The sequence below is a fragment of the Helianthus annuus genome, chromosome 15, assembly GCF_002127325.2.
Source record: "Helianthus annuus cultivar XRQ/B chromosome 15, HanXRQr2.0-SUNRISE, whole genome shotgun sequence".
In the NCBI taxonomy this organism is placed as follows: Eukaryota; Viridiplantae; Streptophyta; class Magnoliopsida; order Asterales; family Asteraceae; genus Helianthus; species Helianthus annuus.
The window spans coordinates 126,851,053-126,871,229 of record NC_035447.2 but is presented as its reverse complement, the minus strand read 5'-3'; the positions used below and the strand labels follow the sequence as shown (position 1 = coordinate 126,871,229).

At 38.5% G+C, this 20,177-nt stretch overlaps 1 protein-coding gene across 1 annotated transcript; it reads left to right on the top strand.

Annotated features, from left to right (window-relative positions):
• The first annotated feature begins 17 nt into the window (after positions 1-17).
• On the top strand, positions 18-19,782 carry LOC110907031. The gene is made up of 2 exons (XM_022152065.1): positions 18-154; positions 19,371-19,782. Exons 1-2 carry the CDS (start codon positions 18-20, stop codon positions 19,780-19,782), a joined length of 549 nt encoding a protein of 182 aa, XP_022007757.1.
• The last annotated feature ends 395 nt before the right edge of the window (positions 19,783-20,177 follow it).

The window sequence follows — 20,177 nt, the reverse complement described above, 5'->3', positions numbered from 1 at the left end:
TTACGTTAACCAAAAACATGAGGTTAACTGTAGGAGCGAACGCATCTGATATCGAAGAGATTAAAGCTTTTGCGAATTGGTTGCTCGAGTTGGGCGAGGGAAAGAATAGTGACAGTGACGATTGTCAAGTGGTTATAGATATTCCTGAAGATCTGTTAATCAAGTGCTCTGAGGATCCTATGTCAGATCTGATCGACTTTGTATATCCTTCACTTCTTGTTGGTGCAGTCATCTGTCGTCTTCGTCTTATATCGAGTCTCGGTTTACTACACTTGAAGCTGAAAGTTTGAAGCTGAAAGTTTGAAAAGGGTTTAGTTTGAAATGTCCTGTCCATTTGAAGAGTTTCAAATGGAAGGGTCATTACCTATATATATATAGCTTTCAAACTTTCATCATTTGTAACTTTCCGGCTTGTGCAACGAAGTGCTGCCGAAGTGTTGTCAGGTTGTAAAACGTCTTTATATCAATCATACAACAGTTTATAGTGTGAATCTTGGTGAATTGAACTCTACACGTCTGTTTCCGCCTTTCGTTTAGAGATAAACTCTTCTGATCGACTCGTTCAGGTCGGAAAACGATCCTACAAGTGGCATCAGAGCTCAGGAGGAAGAGTTCTATACAATTCAGCTGCAATTTCTGTTTCTACACCTTTCTTTTTCGAAAATTACATGTTTTCACGGTTAAAATCGGCTGAAACTTTCACAATGTGTGCGTAATTGTGTTTTGACAAACCCTTGAGAATATTAGTTCAAAATTCGACGTAAAACTGGTAAAAATGGCTTGAAAACTGGTGTATTCCGTTTGAAATTGGGTATCCCGTTTGAAATTGCATGGTGATTACGTTTGAGGAATGTATTCCGTTTGAAATATCGTTTGAAGTGACCATCCCGTTTGAAAAGTATCGTTTGAGTCATGGTTTTCGTTTGAAATATGTATCCCGTTTGAAGTGTCTCGTTTGAAAATGACTGACCGTTTAAGGGTGTGACAGTTTGAGGGTGTGACTGTTTGAAGTTGTGTCCGTTTGAAAAACATTCCGTTTGAGGGTTACATCGAGTTGTGTATAACATTTTATGAGGTGTCAGTAAGTGGGAAGTCGGATTGTATGTGATATTACATGTGAGTGTTGTCAACAGTCAACTACTTGGTCCTTGTGATAATTCATTGAAAGTTGTATTGAAAGAATAAAGGGTTTATTGGTTTTTGTTAAAGTAGATTATACTCGGTCCAATCAAGCAAAAGTGCATGTGATCATAAAATGAATTGTCGGATCATTAAAGTTGGTCACGTGAATGTTTTATTCATGATATGCATGTGAATGTTTGGCGGCTGCATGTGAGTGTTAAATGTCATCAGCTCATGTGTATTGATCAGATTTGCGGCCCAATCAAAGATTTGTAAAAGATAATATTGTTGGCCATTTGTTATACACTTTAAATCAAGAGTTAAACAATTGGCGGCCCAATCATCTTCTCGACAATCATTTGTTCAGCGAAAATTGTTAAACATTTGTTCATTGATAATTGTCGGCCCAATCAAGAGTTAAACATTTGTTCATTGATAATTATCGGCAACCATTCTGTACATGTGAATTGTGTCAGCAAAATTAATCTGGTACAAGTATCGGTCCAATCCCAGGTCTTGCATAAAACATTTCTCGGTCCAATGCATGTTTGAAGGCCCAATCATAGTCTTAGTTTAGTGGGGTTTGCATTACTAATTGGGATTATTTTGAGTTGTCGGTTTAGTGGTTGCGGCCCAATCAAAGTTTTTTAAATGTGTTTTCAGCCCAAGTGAACTGCCAAAAGATCCGGCCCAAATCAGAAAGTTAAAGTTCTTAGACCTAAATCATTTTCAAGCCCAAGTGAACCTCATTGTTTGTAATACATTGGAAGCCCATATTTCGTGGCCCATTCAATCAGCGATATTATTTCAACAATATTGGAACGAATCTGCAAATCTTTGACACAAGTCTTAGATTGTGTTTATTAACACACACTTTTACGTATTCGTTCCGTATAAACTGATCGGTTGTTTGTTTGTTTGTTTGTCAGGTATTCTTACAAGGTGATACAGCTCATTTAAAAATCCGGAAAAATGGACGAGGAATTCTACAACGCATTCGCTACTCCAGTTACACCGATGAGTATTGCACAGAACACGATGTTGGAAAACGAAACAGGGACGATGCAAAAGCCTCCCAAACTAATGAACATCGAAGAATTCAAAGGTTGGGAAGGTCGTTTTGAGAATTGGGTTCAAGCTAATTACCTAGATGCTTGGGAATGTGTCGAGACAAAATATGTTCGACCGATGAATGATGATGAAGAACCTGTTCCGATAAAAGATCTAAGTGCTGATGCTAGAAAGAAATACAAAGATGAAAAAATGATGCTGAGTCTTCTTCAACAAGCAGTGAAAGAGGATATTATGGTGCTTTTGCAACACAATGGAACTTCATATTCGATTTGGAAAGCTTTAAGGTCAAAGTTTCGTGGTAGCGAAGAAATGGTCAAAAGCAAGAAATCGCTTCTAAAGAAAGAATTTGATCTGTTTCGCGGGTTAAAGAATGAAAGTTCAAGAGAGATTATCGAAAGATACTGCAATTTGCTTGCTAACATGAAGAGATTGAGTATTGAAAAAACAAATGAAGAGTTGATTGAAAAACTTGCTGATGCTTTGCCATATGAAACTTGGGGCACATATCTTATGATGTTAAGAAACAAGAAGGGTTTTAGCAATTTGACACTCAGCAAGTTCATTGAAAAGATAGAAGCTCAAGAAATGGAACAATGAAAAGTTATTCGAATGAAAGATTTTGATGGTGAACAGGATATCGGATTATACTATAAAGCAGGGGTGAATGAGAAGTCATCAAGTCTATCTCCGAAAGTTGAAACTGCCTACAGTGTCAAGAATTCATTTGAAAGTTCATCTAAAGGATCAAGCAGCAAAACAAGTTTTACATCATTTTCGTCTTTTGATCCAAACATTTCAGCAACGAAAAATGGGAAGAAACTTCAGTGCAATATTGTATTAAATCTTGAAAATGATCAAGATTATTCTGAGGAAGTTGCTAAAAACCAAATGTCTTTATTAGGAATGGTTTTGGAATCTTATAGTTGTTTTGTTGCAGGTCGTATCGGGAATCCAATGCTAACCAAGGAAGACTACGACCAGATAGATGCTGAAGAGATGGAGCTAATGGACATAAAGTGGTGTTTGGCTAGCGTGTTAAGAAGAGCTGAGAAATTTAAGCAGATCACGCGGAGAGATGATCTTCGTGAGGCTAACGTTTCTACTTTAGGTTTCGACAAATCTAAAGTCACTTGTTTTCGGTGCAGGGAAAAAGGACACTTCAAAAGGAAGTGCACTAATCGCCAGCAAGTGGAGCTCAGAACCCTTTCAATAACAACAATGATTACTACAGAAAAGCTATCTATCATCAGGTTGCTCAATCACCATCACAACAACATCAACATCAATCACAAACTGCACATGGAAGACCAATAATTGAAGATTCAGGAAAGAAAGCATGTGTGGGTAATCAAGATGAAAAGAAGTCATTTAACTGGGATAAATATATTCCAGATAATGCAAAAGCTTGTTTGATTGATCAAGAAGATGAAAAGCTACCAGAGGGTGTTAGCTGGGAAAATTTTACTTGGGATGATTATATTCCTGATCAAAATAGAGCTTACACTGCTTTCATGGAAAAGGTTGAAGATGATAGTGATGATGATACTGAGTATTGGGCAAGAAAATTCAAAGCTGATATGAAGTTGCTTGCTGAAAGTGATAGTGATGATGATAAAGCCAAGAAGAAAAAGAAAAAGATCAAGACACCAGTGAGCAGTGATGATGAAGATGTTCCAGTGATAAGAAGACAAAAGGTGAAAGAAGTTCCTAAATTCAAGTTTGAGGAAGAAGTTGATGCGAAAAAGATTCCAGTGAAGTGTGAGAACTGTGAAGCTATAAAGAAGCAAAACAGCACACTGATTTACAACTTGAACAGTTTGAAGGAATCTTACGATGTGCTGAACAAAGCAATGAACCAATACAACCAAACGAGTGAAGAACAAGCAACTGCAATGAAGACACTTCAGGGAGCTTTCATGATAAAGCAGAAAGTTGTAAACAATTACATCGAGAAGTGTGCTGCTTTGGAACAAAAGCTTGAGTTGCAAAGAATTGAAACTGAAAGAGTTAATCGTTTGCTAAAAAGTTACTCATGTACTTCTTATGTCATTGACAGGATTTATCCGACGGTTGAAAGTATGAAGGCATGGGAAGATGATGAGGTAACTGAAGAAAAGGAAGCTGGAAAAATTGCTGATGAAAAGACTTTGGAAAAGAAGAAGAATGACACGAAGAAAACAACTGAGAAGAAAGATTCTAGTAAGAAACAAGGTGTCAGTTATAACAAGTGTCCACCTCCGCTGGAAAATGAATATTTGCCAAGATACCCAAACGATGAAAGAGTAAAAAAGGCAACAAATTTACAGTGGGAGTCGGAGTCGTCAGTCAATCTACCAGATAGAATTGATGTTGTGTTTACATCGTCTGACACTGATCAAAGTCTCAATTGATGAAGAAAGTCGTGGATCATGTGTTAGATAACGATGAGATAGAGGAGTCAAAGTCGGAGTCCGCGTCAGAGTAAAAGTCTGAGTCAAGCACTCCGGGTCAAACAGAAAAACAGGGAAAAATAGTCTATGACAAAGAATTCCTGTTATCAAAATCTAATTTGGATGATGGGTTGTTTAAAGTTGCCTACACTTTGAATGATTCTGGCAAATTATATTCTGATGAGAAATTTCCAATAAGAGGTGTCAAAACTGAATTGATAAACAAGGTTTTCAAACTCACAGAAATTAATATTTCTGAAATAAAAGACTTATGTCTTAATGAAAAACCAAGACCTTACACCTCAAGAGTACAACAAAGATTAAACAAGAAAAAGAATTACAGTTCTGGTTCAGGTTTCCAAAAGAAATCAAACCATAACGGTAATTTCAAAAAGAAAGGTTTAGGTTTTACTCCTACAGTAAAACAGAAAAATGAAAAATATGTTCGTGATTTTAAATCCAAAATGACATTTGTTTCAGGAACGTCATCTGAAGAAGAAGAAGAAGAAAAGAAAGCATTCTGGAGGCAGTCAAACAATGAGTTCCTTGCAAAGAAGCAAGATGAAATGAAGAAGATGACTGAGCTGAAGAAAGATACGAGAATCTGTTTTCAATGCAACACTATTGGACATATTGCCAAAGACTGTTCTAAGGCAATAGCACCAAAACAGGGAGTTTCTCGTAAACTGAAAGAGAAAGTGGTTGAGTTCGAACCACCAATTGATAGAACAAAATTGTTTAAAGATTCTACATTTAAAATTGGTGAGAGTTCAAACAAGTTTTACACGAAGAGAGCTAAATCTGACAACCAGAAATGGGTTGTTAAGAAAGTTGGTGAAAGCTCTACCGATAATTCTGATAGGTCAAAATCAGAGGAGCTATCTTCTGGTGATGAATCTGACTCCACAAAGTCAGATGAGCCACAGGTTGTTTCGAAAAGTGAAGCTATGTTAAAAGATGAAAAATTAGTTCCGACTGTGAATGATGAGGATTTTCCATCACTTCGGGCTGAAAATTATGTAGGTCCCTCGCGGAGGATGAGGTTAAACCTTAACCTTGTTATATTAACACACTAGCAAGTGCGGAATCCAAGCTAGAGTGCAACCGAGGTGAGACAAGCATAAACACAAGACACACAAGGTTCACCGATTAACACCACTTGTATTAATACGAATGAAAGATTCCGGTTACAAGCACAAGGTTTACAAATCAGTATTGCAAACTCTCTAATGTGTGTGTTCTTGACAGAAGTGTCTCTCAAGTGTTTTCAAATGTCTCTCACTGAAAAGAACACACTGCATGGGTATATATATACCCAGCACAGCAAGTCTGGTCGAAGGATCAGGAATACTGATCGAAAGATCATCTTTCGATCAGACTGCCATCGAAGGATTCACAGGGACCTCGAAGGATGATCTATCGAGGTCCATCAATCATCCATCGAAGTTTCATCTTTCGAGTTCATCGAAGGATCTTACTATCCTTCGATGAGTCATCCTTCGAGCCAGACAATTTACAGTCATATACTAACTGTTTGGCCAAGTCAAACCAGGAGGATGGTTGACTTGGTCAAACTTACAAGACTAACAACGGACATCGTTTAATATCGACACGATACAGAGTACAGACAAAGTACAGACACAAGTGCACCAACAAACTCCCCCTTGGCTGTAGCTTTGTCTCGGTCTTGATCATCTCTGATCTTCGTGTCTTCAGGACTCTGATGTCCTTTCAAGTCTTCAATGTCGGAGGATCTTCAAAGTCTTCACGTCTTGAAAGCAGAAAGTGTATCAACAAACTATCCGTATCATGTAGGAAGTGTGTTGACAAACTCCCCCTTAACATAAGCTCCCCCTTGAGTTATGCTTGTGAAAGACTTGATCTTCAATGCTTGAGATCCTTGTGATGTTGATGATGGTCAGCGGCAACTCGATCAACTTCATCTTTTGAGTGCCTTCACGTCGTGTCTTCATTCCAAAGCTTGTCATTGACCATGTTCTCCTAGCCTTTAGAATCTGCACATGCAAGAAATCTAAACGCGTAATGAGAACAACTGCTTGGAATAGTTAGTATAAACAAATGACACACGAGTGACCATGTCAAATCAAACACCGTCCGACAGTTTGAAAGTTTAATAAATTTCTCAATTTTAGATTTAACTTTCAAAACTTGCAAATTTCGACCGTTTATGAAGATTTAGTCAATTCGGTTTTCGTTCAGGTTTCAGGCAACGAAGACTCGAGCTCCAACATCGTACGATCGAAAATAAAGTAGAAATAAAATCTTTTTGGCTTTTATAAAGTTTATATTAAAACACACCTAAAATCTTTTTGGTATTTTTGAATAAATTAAAAGACAACAATTTTAATATCCTTTGAGTGTTATCAAACGACATCACCGCTAATGTCGTGCTGATATGCACCAAACGACGAAACTGTTTAAAATAAAACAATAAAAGTTAAGCAGTAAATAAATATATACAGACATTCTTTTTGCGAGTTTCGAGGGTAAGAGAATCATATCAGTGTACGGTCATGCCAAAACACTCTTGTTGTTCAGTAGTTAACATTAAAATAAACATCCTATAACAATTATCGGTATTGTTGTCCACTTAAGCTCAACTTATCAGATGTAATCATGGCAAGAGGATACGTTAAGGTATGATTTATACTTACCGACCGGTGTTCATCCACATCACGACACATTCCCATATCAAGGTATGCACGAGAATTCATCTTACCGGTGAGTATACCGATTATCATCTGTTTGACCGTATATGATGTGAGATTCTCACTTATTTTGATTTGAAAACAAGCCCTATGTGATATAATCACTTATTGATGAGGAACTTGATTTTCATATGCATGAGGGCACAGGAGCAAGTCCGTGAACAGGTCAGTACTTCCGTACAGCAGAGAGACGAACTTGACTCCCGGATAAATGTGATATTTTATCACTTATTTGTTTGGACATGTGATTGTTTATCACTTATTGAGGTCGAATGCAGTATGTAATATGTACACGTATGTATAGTATCATGGAAGATCTAGACTTGCGTCCCCGTTATTTTTCGGTAAAAGATACAACCATGATACCCAGATGATAAGCAGCATAAAGACCGAATATCTCAGAACCTCGGCAATCTATCAAATGAAATTTCGGTACTAAGACCATATGCCAATGAATGGTTCCCACCTGGTCTTCAGTCAATTTAAGTTTATATCACCCTGCACACTTTAAAATGATTGTGAGCCTACCGATACATCTTATATAGAGCTGCTTATCGTTTTTCATTTAAGGTTTAAAGAGGTTTGAATAGACCACTGATGTACTATCATTTTCTCTTTTGCTCGCCAGGAAACTCATTTTTGTTTTTCTATTGTTTTTGTGTTTTTGAAATTTTTCGATGTTTTTGGATTTTCCGATTTTTGGATTTACTCCCCCTAAAATCAACAAACTAAGATAAATTAAGAAAACACAAACAAATATTTACAAAAATGATTTTCCGATGTTGGTTTACTCTTGCTTGACCTTAATGCCATTTACCAATAATAAAAAGTCAAATCTTGATTTGTCAAATGCTTTGGTAAAAAGGTCGGCACGTTGGTCATCGGTGTGGACCTTAACAACATCGATTAGCCTTTTCTCAAAGCAATCACGTATGAAGTGATATTTGATTTCGATGTGTTTGGTCTTTGAGTGCTGCACAGGATTTCTAGTGATCTGTAATGCAGCAGAATTATCAACGTAAATAGGAGTAGTTAGGAATTCAAAACCGTAGTCGCGTAATTGTTGTTGGATCCAAAGAACTTGGGAGCAACAACTTGAGGCAGCAATGTATTCAGCTTTGCATGTTGATGTAGCGACGCACGTCTGCTTCTTGCACTGCCATGTGACTAGGCGATTTCCTAAAAACTGACATCCAGCCGTTGTGGATTTGCCGTCGATTTTGCATCCTCCATGATCAGAATCACTGAATGCGATCAAGTCAAAGTTATTATCCCTAGGGTACCATAGACCGGTGTCAGGGTAACCCTTCAAATAACGAAAAATCCTTTTTACAGCTGCAAGATGTGAGGCCTTCGGGTTGACTTGATATCTGGCAAGCAGGCACGTTGGATACATTATGTCTGGCCTTGATGCTGTGAGGTACATAAGAGATCCGATCATTGCGCGGTAGTATGAGGGGCTAACAGCTTCACCCTTCAAGTCTGGAGTAATTCCGTGATTTTGTGGCAGTGGGGTACCAATGGGCGTTGCATCAGACATCTGGAACCGGCTCAAGATGTCACCAACATATTTAGTCTGATGGATGAATATCCCAGACTCAGTTTGTTGCACTTGTAGGCCCAAGAAAAAGGTCATTTCCCCCGTAGCACTCATCTCGAATTTATCCTGCATAATGCGCTCGAAATTCCTACACAAGACATCATTAGTAGAACCAAAAATAATATCATCAACATATACCTGTACCAGAAGAAGATCTCCATCTTGTTCTTTGATGAAGAGAGTACAATCGATAAGACCTCTTCGAAAACCGTTCTCCAGCAGATAGGTAGATAAGGTTGCATACCAAGCTCGCGGTGCTTGATGTAGACCATAGAGAGCTTTGTTGAGCAACCAAACCCGATCGGGATGGATAGGATCTTCAAAACCTGGGGGCTGTTCGACGTACACCTCTTCTTCAACCACACCATGTAAGAATGCACTTTTGACGTCCATCTGGTAAACCTTGAATCCCTTGAATGAGGCATAAGCCAGAAAGATCCGAATTGCTTCCAGACGTGCAACAGGTGCATAGACTTCGTTGTAGTCGATTCCTTCTATCTGTCGAAAACCTTGAACGACTAAACACGCTTTGTTCCGAATAACCACTCCACGGTCGTCTTTCTTGCATTTGAAAACCCATCGAGTGCCAATTTTCTTGTAGTTCTCAGGTTTTTCAACAAGCTTCCAAACACCAAGCTTTTGAAATTGCTGTAATTCTTCCTGCATGGCTTCAACCCAAGCACTGTCTTTCAACGCTTCTTTCCACGATTTTGGTTCTTCTTGTGACACGTAACACGCGAAGGACCAGTCATTCTGAAGACCAGATTCTCTTATAGCTGAATACAAACCAGCATTCCGGTTGTTTCTCAGCTGATTACGCGTCTGCACACCGCGATGGACATCTCCTATAATATTCTGCTGGGGGTGAGTATCATGAATCCTCATTTCAGGATTTTCTGACACACGTGCATTGATACCCAAATTGTTAAGATTAAGATCAACAACCAACTCCACACCAGGAATGTGTGTAGAGGTGGATGCATTCCCTTCAGCAGTGTCTACATTCTGCATATGAGGTGTATCAACAGAGGCACCTTGAACAGGAGCAACTGGAGCCGAAGATCCTTCAGCTGCATCATGATATTCATCATCTTCAGAAGATTCATTATAATCAGCAGCATCTTCATAAACCTCATTTTGAACCATATTGTTGACAGACGAAGAAGCTTGTGGGTCAACAACAATAGGTCTAACCAAAGGCGAGACAGCAGCGTTGTCACTTTCCAACAACATCCTAGCCGCTGCTGACTCTTCGTCAAAGGTTGGCAGATTGAAGGAGTCAAATAGTCCATCATAATCGAACATCCACGGATCACCCGGAGCCCTAACAGGACTCGTGTACCTTTGAACCCTCACTTCACTCCATAGCTCAATCTTTTTGGTAGCCAGATTCCAAACACGAAAATTTGGAGTAGCATATCCAAGGAAGAAACCCTCGATAGCTTTCGCTCCAAACTTTCCATCCGGCTCAATCATAGTACATGGAGCACCAAACGGTTCTAGGTAAGAAAGATCCGGTTTCCTTTTCTGAAGGAGTTCGAAGCAAGTTTTGCCATGTCTCTTTACTGTAAGAACTCTGTTTAACGTGTAGCATGCAGCCGATACAGCCCCCCCAGAATTGAATAGGGAGTTCCGACTCTACTAACATTGTTCTTGCAGTTTCTATAATCGTCCGATTCTTCCTCTCTGCGACACCATTTTGTTGTGGAGTATAACGAGAACTATACTCATGAAGAATGCCTTTAGAAGTACAAAACTCATCCATAACTTGATTCTTGAATTCAGTTCCATTGTCGCTTCGGATCCTCTTCACTTTCAACGAATAGAGATTCTCCAACATTGTAAGAAGATCCTTGAGGATGCCAGGAGTTTGGCTCTTGTGTGCCATGAAGGATACCCAAGAAAATCTAGAATAATCATCAGTAACAACTAGACAATAAGCATCTCCGAATGTTGTCTTGTGTTTCATAGGTCCAAAAAGATCCATATGAAGACGTTCGAGAGGCATGCTGACAGTGTTGATTTTCTTCAAAGGGTGAGACTTCTTTGTTTGCTTCCCTTTTTGGCACGAGACACAGATATCTTGTAAATGAAAACTTCTCACAGGCACACCATTCACAAGATTATTTTTCACCAAATGGTTCATCTTTCTCAAGTGAATGTGTCCCATTCTTCTGTGCCAAGATATAGACTCCTTTTCCGTGGCTTTCGAGACAAAGCAAGTGACTTGTGCAGATGTTGTAATCGCTTAGCTCATGTCGAGAATATAAAGATCATTAACTCTCGGAGCCGATAAGAGAATATATTCTTGTGGAATTTTGAATCCAGGTTTCAGCACATAGCAGCCGGCATCATCAAAATGCACGGAGAATTTTTTATCGCAGATTTGCGACACACTGAGAAGATTATGATCAATTTGCTTAACATAATTGATCTTATCGAAGCACACAAAACCATTTGAGATACTTCCCTCTCCAGTGATGAATCCGCCTTTGTCTCCCGCAAATGCGACATACCCTCCTCTAATGTTTCTCACGTCGTATAGGAGCCGTAAGTCGCCAGTCATGTGCCTGGATGCTCCACTACCAACAATCCAGTGACTATTAATAGTTCCTCCTAGAACACCCTGCACATGTCATTTAAAAACATCAGTTGAGGATGGGGACCCAAGCCTTAGTGGTCTTGGGTCGTCCCTGAGCATCACGAAATGTGATATCAATCTCTTGATGGTTTTCAAGAACAACTGCTCCCCCTGAATTGTCACCCGTCTTAGGTAACCAAGTTTGTTTTTGCCTACCAGTTTGAGTGTTGTAAATAGTTTTTGAAGATTCTGGTTTTACAGGTTGTGACACACTTGGTTCCCTTTTAACTGTTTTAACTTCAGATTTCAAAGCTTTTTCAACAGTTTTCATGTTCTTACGTCGTTGTTTAGTTTCTTGTTCTTTTACTGTTCGTTTATCATGTTTAGGTGAAACTGACCGACGTTGAGGATGAACTGTTTCAGGTGGAGCTTTCTCAACAAATTTATTCTTTGGAGCATTTGGGCAGTTTTTGATGATGTGCCCAATTTCTTCACATTTAAAACATGTTCTCCTTTCAACAAATTTAGGAGAACTTGATTGACCACAAGATGTCGAACCCGTGGATCCTGAGGTACTAGCCTTTTCATCACACCCATTTGTGCGTTGAGTGTAATTGTTATCAATGTTACGTTTTAAGATCGTGACCTGTTGTACAAAATCTGTGTTTGATTTATTCTCAAAAGTCTCAATCTTATCAGTACCTGTGGATGCCACGAATTTGACACTTTTTGCTTTCTTTTGAGATCGAGCTCCTTTTGTTTCAGATTTCATCTGAGAGACTTTATGCTTTTGAGCTCGTTTGACTGGTTGTTTACCATTAGAAGCACTAGGTTGTTGAGTGGTTGAAGATTTTTGATTACCAAACTGTTTTCTAATCTCAGCCTTAGGAATTGGATCACATTGTGTTACCACAATTCCCGGAAGTGTTTTTCCCAAAAATTTGTTTGTGTTGTCTTCAAAGACTTTATCAATCAGAGATTGATTTACATTTTTAATTGGGAAATCGTGATCTGAGTAGATTTTATCATCTCCAACCAATGTATACAACACATTACTGCTTTTAACAGTAGACACACATGTCTTGTCAACTTTGACAGAATCAATCACTTGTTTCTTAGCAGATGAGACATCAGGAGTATCAGGATCACAAAGAATGTGATTCTCTCGTGGAATAACTACTCCTTTCATCTTGTTAAGTGATTTATCCTGATCACTTACATCCAATTCTGATTCATCATCCGATGTCTCATAGTCCTCGATAATTGGAGGACTTTGCTTCATGGATGATGAAGTTTCTTGTTGCTTAGAGGATGTGTTTGAAGAATTGTCCGGTTTGAACCCTAGGCCAGTAGCAAACTCTTCAACATCAAGAGGCACACTGGGTTCATACCGAGGCATTTCCTCCTCATCAGGCATCTTGGTATAATTGTTCATCAAAGGGGGCGGACATTTCTTATACCCTATGCCTTTCTGATTTCCCTTCGGTTGTTGAACATCGATGATGTGATCAAGCACAAATTGGGAGTTAGAATAACTCTCCAATTTTTGTTTGATCGCATCATGCTCGCATTGGGAAATGGCTAATTGCTTCTTAGTTTCTTCCACAATGTTAATGTATTCATTTATACTTACTTGCTTGTGGTAAACTACTTTGTTCACTTCGGACACATTTTTCTTTAATGTTTCAATTACTGATTTAAAATCTTTTTCGTTCCGAGTTAAAGCCATATTTGCCTCTTTGCATTTGGAAAGTTCTATAACCAAATTTTGATTATGACTATGAAGCTTTTCTAGTTCAAGCTTCATTTCAGCACATGATTCACAAACACTAGGAGCAGGAGGTTCAGAATTTACCTGACTCGAAGAGGCTGACACATTTGTCATAAAAGCAGTTTGAAAAGAAAAAGATCCGTCTTCAGAAAAGAACTTTTCCATTTCCCTGGATGTAGTAGCAGCCTTCTTGATCAGAATTGATTTCTGACATATGAGATCATCAGCTTCATTCAATAAATCCTCAACACCAGAACCTGCTTCCTCCTTCACGTCAGACTCTGATTGATTATCCCCAGAAACAGAGCCTTCTTCATCAGAACTTCCAGAATAACCAGAACTGTCATCACTCCTCTTCTTTATGATCATGCTTGATGTGATTGATGATCTTTGCATAACAAGTTGTTCCACTTCCTTGATCACCTTCACCAAACTGCACAGACCAGTCACATCCCTCATCAGCTTGAACAGTCAAAGCCCGATTGGGATTTGAAGTTCCAGGCTGGCCTTGATTGTTATTAACTGCCACAATCCTCCTTTCACGGTTTTCTTGCTGGGCATTCACATTTGTAGTACTCGTCTGGTTTCTGAAAGGGTTGTGATTGCCTTGTTTTGTTGGTCGAGTGCACTCATGTTTGAAGTGCCCTTTATTACCACAATTGAAGCATGTAACGGCATTAATATCAAACCCATACTTCGTATCTTTCTTTCCTTCCAACGAAGTTCTTCCAGTTCGAGCCATGAAATCTTTTGCCCTTCTCACTACACTAGCAAAAGCCCATTTGATATCCATCAACTCCATTTCTTCCTTGTCGATCTGTTGATAATCTTCATTGGTCATATTGATGTTTCCAAGCTGACCTGCAACCAAACCACAGTAAGCACTGACCATTGTATTGATAATTTCCATATGCTCCTTAGCAACTTCAATGCTGATGTGTGAGAGGTTTGAATTATCGACTCGGATTGTGTTAGGGTTTTGAGGTTGAGAATTGTGTGTATAATGAGCATGCTGTTGTTGTTGTGGTGGTTGGACTTGTGGCTGTGTTGGGACGGGAATGTAAGACCTTGGATCAAAAGCCGGAGCAGCAGTTGATTGAGGAAACGGAAGAGAACTTGTGTTGGACACAAATGCAGTTTGCAGTTTAGGTTGCTGAGCTGCAGCGGATCTTGCCAAAGCATCGAAGCCTGGAAGGTACATTTCTGTATTCTGAGGAGCGGGAGCTCGCTTTGCTTTCCTGATTTCTTCATCATTTTTATGTTCCAGCTTCTGAATGAACTCATAGATGTTAACCGTGTCTAGAGTTCCAGTGTGCTTCAACAACTCAATAAAAGAACTCCATTTTGGAGGTAAGGCGTCAGCAAACCTATTCACCATGTCTTGTTGAGTAGATACAACCCCATAAGCACACATTTCACTAATCAGATGATAGAACCGTGTTGTCATATCATTTAGAGTTTCGTTTTCCAAAAATTGAAACGATTCAAACTCTTTCTTCAACAAATCATGACGAGACTTTCGAGTAGCTGCATTGCCTTCTCCTCTAGCAACTAAGGCATCCCACAATGTTTTCGTGGTCTTACAGTAGGAGAACTGATGATAGATATCTTTGTTGAGTGCTTGTGTAAGTGTAGCAAAGGCCTTTTTCTCCAATTCATAAGCCTTCTTGTCATTTTCGAGCATGTTAGCATAACCTTCTGAAGTGGACGCTGCAACCTCAAGATTAGCATTGAATGCATTGATGAAACATGTCCAAAGATCGGTGCTTTGCCCTTGAACATACGTGTGAAAGCGGTTTTTCCATGATGGAAAGTCGTTCATATGGTTCAACTTTGGTGGACGATTGTTGCTGCCCGTTTCGCTTTCACTAATCAAAAGATTTTGAATGCTTTGACTTTGATTGGATACCAATGCCCATTGACTTGGACCGATTGATGGCGGTGGAAACATACTTTTCGCCCAAGCTGCAGCAGAGGTTAGCTCTTGACTAGATTGTGAGTCAATACTCCAGTCCCAAGGACTTGTACAACTCATTTTGATGAAATGCTAATAGAAGACCAAAACAAACACAAACTGTTAAATTCAAACAGACAAGAATCGAAAGATACTATTTGTTCGAAGGATCAACAGTGTTCGAAAGATCACTGTTGAGTTTCGAGCAACGACTTCGAAAGATTCACAATTTAAAGATCCTTATCTTTCGAACAATGATCTCGAAAGATTCACAATTGAAAGATCCTTATCTTTCGTACAATGATCTCGAAAGATTCACAATTGAAAGATCCTTATCTTTCGTATATGTATCCTTCGAATAGATTCCCCTGAGCTCGAAAGATAGATCACAAACTTCGAAAGATGTTCGAAGGATGGTTATCTGTCGAACCTCCTTTGATCGAAAGATAATCTTTCGACTTCGAAGGATATCTTTCGAATGGATCTGACACAACTGACACAAAGTTGACAAGTTGGTGGAAAGGTGATAGGTTGGTGAACAACTTTCGGCAGAAAGGTATGTTCCTTTCTACCAACTCAGGTTTGACTTTTAAAATATTGCCCAAAAAGGAAAATCTTATCCAGAAAATCCGGTCACCGGAACACACCGGAATTTGGCCGGAAATTACCAAATTTCTTGAAAACAAGTTTTAAGTTACCCAACCCGCCTTTTAACACTCCCGGTTGGTTTAGAACACGTTTTTATGCCAAGAAATCCAAGAAAATCACTAAAAACGGGAGCTAAACCAAGTGTCCAAACACACCAAGACTTGAACAAACCCGGTTTTTAACAAGGAAAAGAGCCTTGGCTCTGATACCACTTGTAGGTCCCTCGCGGAGGATGAGGTTAAACCTTAACCTTGTTATATTAACACACTAGCAAGTGCGGAATCCAAGCTAGAGTGCAACCGAGGTGAGACAAGCATAAACACAAGACACACAAGGTTCACCGATTAACACCACTTGTATTAATACGAATGAAAGATTCCGGTTACAAGCACAAGGTTTACAAATCAGTATTGCAAACTCTCTAATGTGTGTGTTCTTGACAGAAGTGTCTCTCAAGTGTTTTCAAATGTCTCTCACTGAAAAGAACACACTGCATGGGTATATATATACCCAGCACAGCAAGTCTGGTCGAAGGATCAGGAATACTGATCGAAAGATCATCTTTCGATCAGACTGCCATCGAAGGATTCACAGGGACCTCGAAGGATGATCTATCGAGGTCCATCAATCATCCATCGAAGTTTCATCTTTCGAGTTCATCGAAGGATCTTACTATCCTTCGATGAGTCATCCTTCGAGCCAGACAATTTACAGTCATATACTAACTGTTTGGCCAAGTCAAACCAGGAGGATGGTTGACTTGGTCAAACTTACAAGACTAACAACGGACATCGTTTAATATCGACACGATACAGAGTACAGACAAAGTACATACACAAGTGCACCAACAAATTATAAAAAGAAAATTGGTAAAATTGAAATTTCTAACCAATTTTATAATGATAAACAGGAATTTGATGCTGAGAAGGTCTTTAACCCCAAGGTAAAACATATCTTTGGCAAGATGATTGATCGAAAAGTCAAAGGGGTTAAAGAATTTTATGAGAAGAAAACAAAGAAAGAAAAGGTTGAACCATCCCTGGTTTGTGACTGGGATGGTACATATTATGAACAGTAAGTCTCAGGACTTGCCGGAGCTCCCAGGTTGGTAAGTGTGGAGCATGAGTCGGCATCTTTCTTAAGTTTTATTCGGTGACGTCAATCATTTAAACGGTAAAAGGTTTGTTTATGCTTGCTTGCTAGTGGTATTTTGTTAGTTATAATTACAAGTGGTTAGACGATTTGATTGCATATGGTAAATCAAGGACATTAATTTGTACTTGTATTTTCCTACAACTGGTTGGAAGACAATATGATGAACCACAACCCCGAATTTATTATTGATATACCTACAAGTGGTAAAATCAACCAAACTTATTTTCCGGAAAAACCATTTTGATTAAAACAAACTTAAGTGTTTTGAAATCTAAATGGGAAAATAGTTTGTTGATAGGGGGAGTTCTGATTGTTTATGCCAAGTGAATGGCGAATTGATGTGATTTGATATCGGTTGTCATGTTTCTGTACAGTTTGTTTTCATATTTTCGTTAATGTGTTTGCATTTTAGGGGGAGTAGAAAATTTCAGAAAATCCAAAAACATTAGAAAATTTGAAAAAGCCAAAAACATGATAAAATCAAAAATGAGTTTATTTGTGAAAAAGAGGAAATGATAGTACATCAGTGGACTATCACAACATGCTAAAGATTTGGAAAGTTTAAAAGTGATAAACAATCTTACTGCGGATGTGTCAGTAGATTTTTGCACATTTAGTAAATTGAAACGAGATATAAAGCTAATTCAAACTTGCTTGATTCGTGGGTAACTATTCTTGAATATATGGGTAACCCCCGAAATCTTGTTTGAAAGGTCCCGTATTCTGAGATACTAGGTCTTTATACTCAGTGATATCTGGGGTATTATCCCGGGACTTCTGCTGTATGGAAGTACTGACCTAGTCCCCGGATAATGCTTTTCGCAAAATGCTTGAAACATAGCATCGCCCTCAGCAAGCTGATGAGACAATAAAATTGATAGTCGCTGCTGTTGTAATCAAAAGATCCTCTAAAGGGGACCCACCTAAAGTCGAAGCCGTCATCTCTCTGCGTATATGAAAGTATCGACCTGAGCTCTCACGGCCCTCGCACATAACCCCTTTACAGATATCATATGTGGTATATTCACCTGTAAGACTGAATATTGGGATTTGGATACAGGAGTATATTTAAGTGGAGTGATACACAATTAATTTTAAGTTTCTAAAATACTAATATCGTATCTCGAATCGATTGAAATTTGTGTGAAAATTTAAAGAGGACCAATATACTGACGATCTAGGTAAATCGTTTAGAACTTAAAATGTTTAAAGCTTAACGGTATTCGTAATTTGTCTCATAAACTGATATGATCCTGTTACACAAACTCACAAAAATATTGTATGTAAATATTTCTTTACTACATTTCATTACATTAAAAATTCCAAAAAGATTTTAGTGTGTTTTAGCATAAATTTTGAAAAATTCAAAAAGATTTTCAACAACTGATATTGAAGAACTAATTTTCAAAATTCCGAGTGCTAAACATGATGAACAGATGGTTTGGGAGAGTGTGTTTGTTTTGAAAAATTAAAATGATATATCTTCAAGTGGTTTATCAAAAATTAACATTGTAAAATCATTCCTTGATTGAATTATTCCTGCAAGTGGTTCATTAGCTGGTGAGATTGTTTTTACAAGTTATCATCAGAAAATTTATTTTTGGGTAGAGAAGGTGCAGGTTATCTGAAGATAGAGTGCCAGGTTCCGATACCTGAAGACTGCGTGATTTCAACAAGCCAGGCTGCGATCCCAGCATATCGAAAGGGGGAGTCTGAAGACATCCGAGTAGAGATTGTTCGTGGGGAGTTTGTTGACGATGACGAAAAGAGAAGAGAAAGATTTGAGGATTCTTACAACGTCAAATACTTCAAAGAGTTCGAGAGGACTGATAAAGATTGAAGATGTGAAGACTCGACACTTAAGACTCGTCAAATCTGAGGGGGAGTCTGTTGGTGCAGTCATCTGTCGTCTTCGTCTTATATCGAGTCTCGGTTTACTACACTTGAAGCTGAAAGTTTGAAGCTGAAAGTTTGAAGCTGAAAGTTTGAAAAGGGTTTAGTTTGAAATGTCCAGTCCATTTGAAGAGTTTCAAACGGAAGGGTCATTACCTATATATAGCTTTCAAACTTTCATCATTTGTAACTTTCCGGCTTGTGCAACGAAGTGCTGCCGAAGTGTTGTCAGGTTGTAAAACGTCTTTATATCAATCATACAACAGTTTATAGTGTGAATCTTGCTGATTTGAACTCTACACGTCTGTTTCCGCATTTCGTTTAGAGATAAACTCTTCTGATCGACTCGTTCGGGTCGGAAAACGATCCTACACTTCTTCAATTGTACAAAGATAAAGATTTTTTTGCTGAAAGAGCTATATTGGCACCAACAAACGAGGTTGTTCAAGAAATTAATGAAAGATTGCTTGCTTCGTTTCATGGCGATGAAGTGGAGTATCTGAGTTCTGATAGTATTTGTCAAACTGATAAAGGAAAGAACGAAGCACATGCGAGACTATATTCTCCCGATGTTCTGAATGGTCTTAAAATTTCTGGTCTGCCTAATCATCGATTAGTCCTTAAAGTTGGTGTACCTGTAATGTTGCTTCGTAATATTGATCAACAAAATGGTTTATGCAATGGTACGAGACTACAGATTACTAAACTTTATAAATGTGTTATAGAGGCTGAGATTATATCCGGCGGAAACATAGGGACCAGAACGTTTATTCCACGAATCAGTTTGACACCGTCGAAAAAAAGAATTCCTATCAAGTTTCAATGACGACAATTCCCCTTAAATGTATGTTTTGCAATGACTATAAATAAAAGTCAAGGACGATCTCTATCAAGGGTTGGATTGTATTTGAAATATCCAGTTTTCTCACATGGTCAGCTTTATGTTGTGTTATCAAGAGTTAAAAGCAGAGCCGGTGTGAAGTTGCTTATACTAGACAAAGATGAGAATGTAACGAGTAAAACAACAAATGTAGTCTACAAGGAAATTTTTTCTGGCATTTGAATAGTTTTCTGTTTTTTTCTTCCAATGTATGTATTTGTACAGAACATTTCATTTCAAAGTAAATAATATAGTTTTGGTGGAAGCCCTCGTATTACGCGGGCATTAACCTAGTTATTAATATAAGCTAAAAGGCTGAAAATTATTTTATCACACAGGCG

Bases quoted from the DNA above. Each gene is read 5' to 3' on its own strand.
- LOC110907031 (XM_022152065.1), top strand. From the start codon at position 18: ATGAGGTTAACTGTAGGAGCGAACGCATCTGATATCGAAGAGATTAAA. The intron at 155-19,370 runs GTTAATCAAGTG...TTTTGCTGAAAG, and splicing joins ATAGATATTCCTGAAGATCT to AGCTATATTGGCACCAACAA.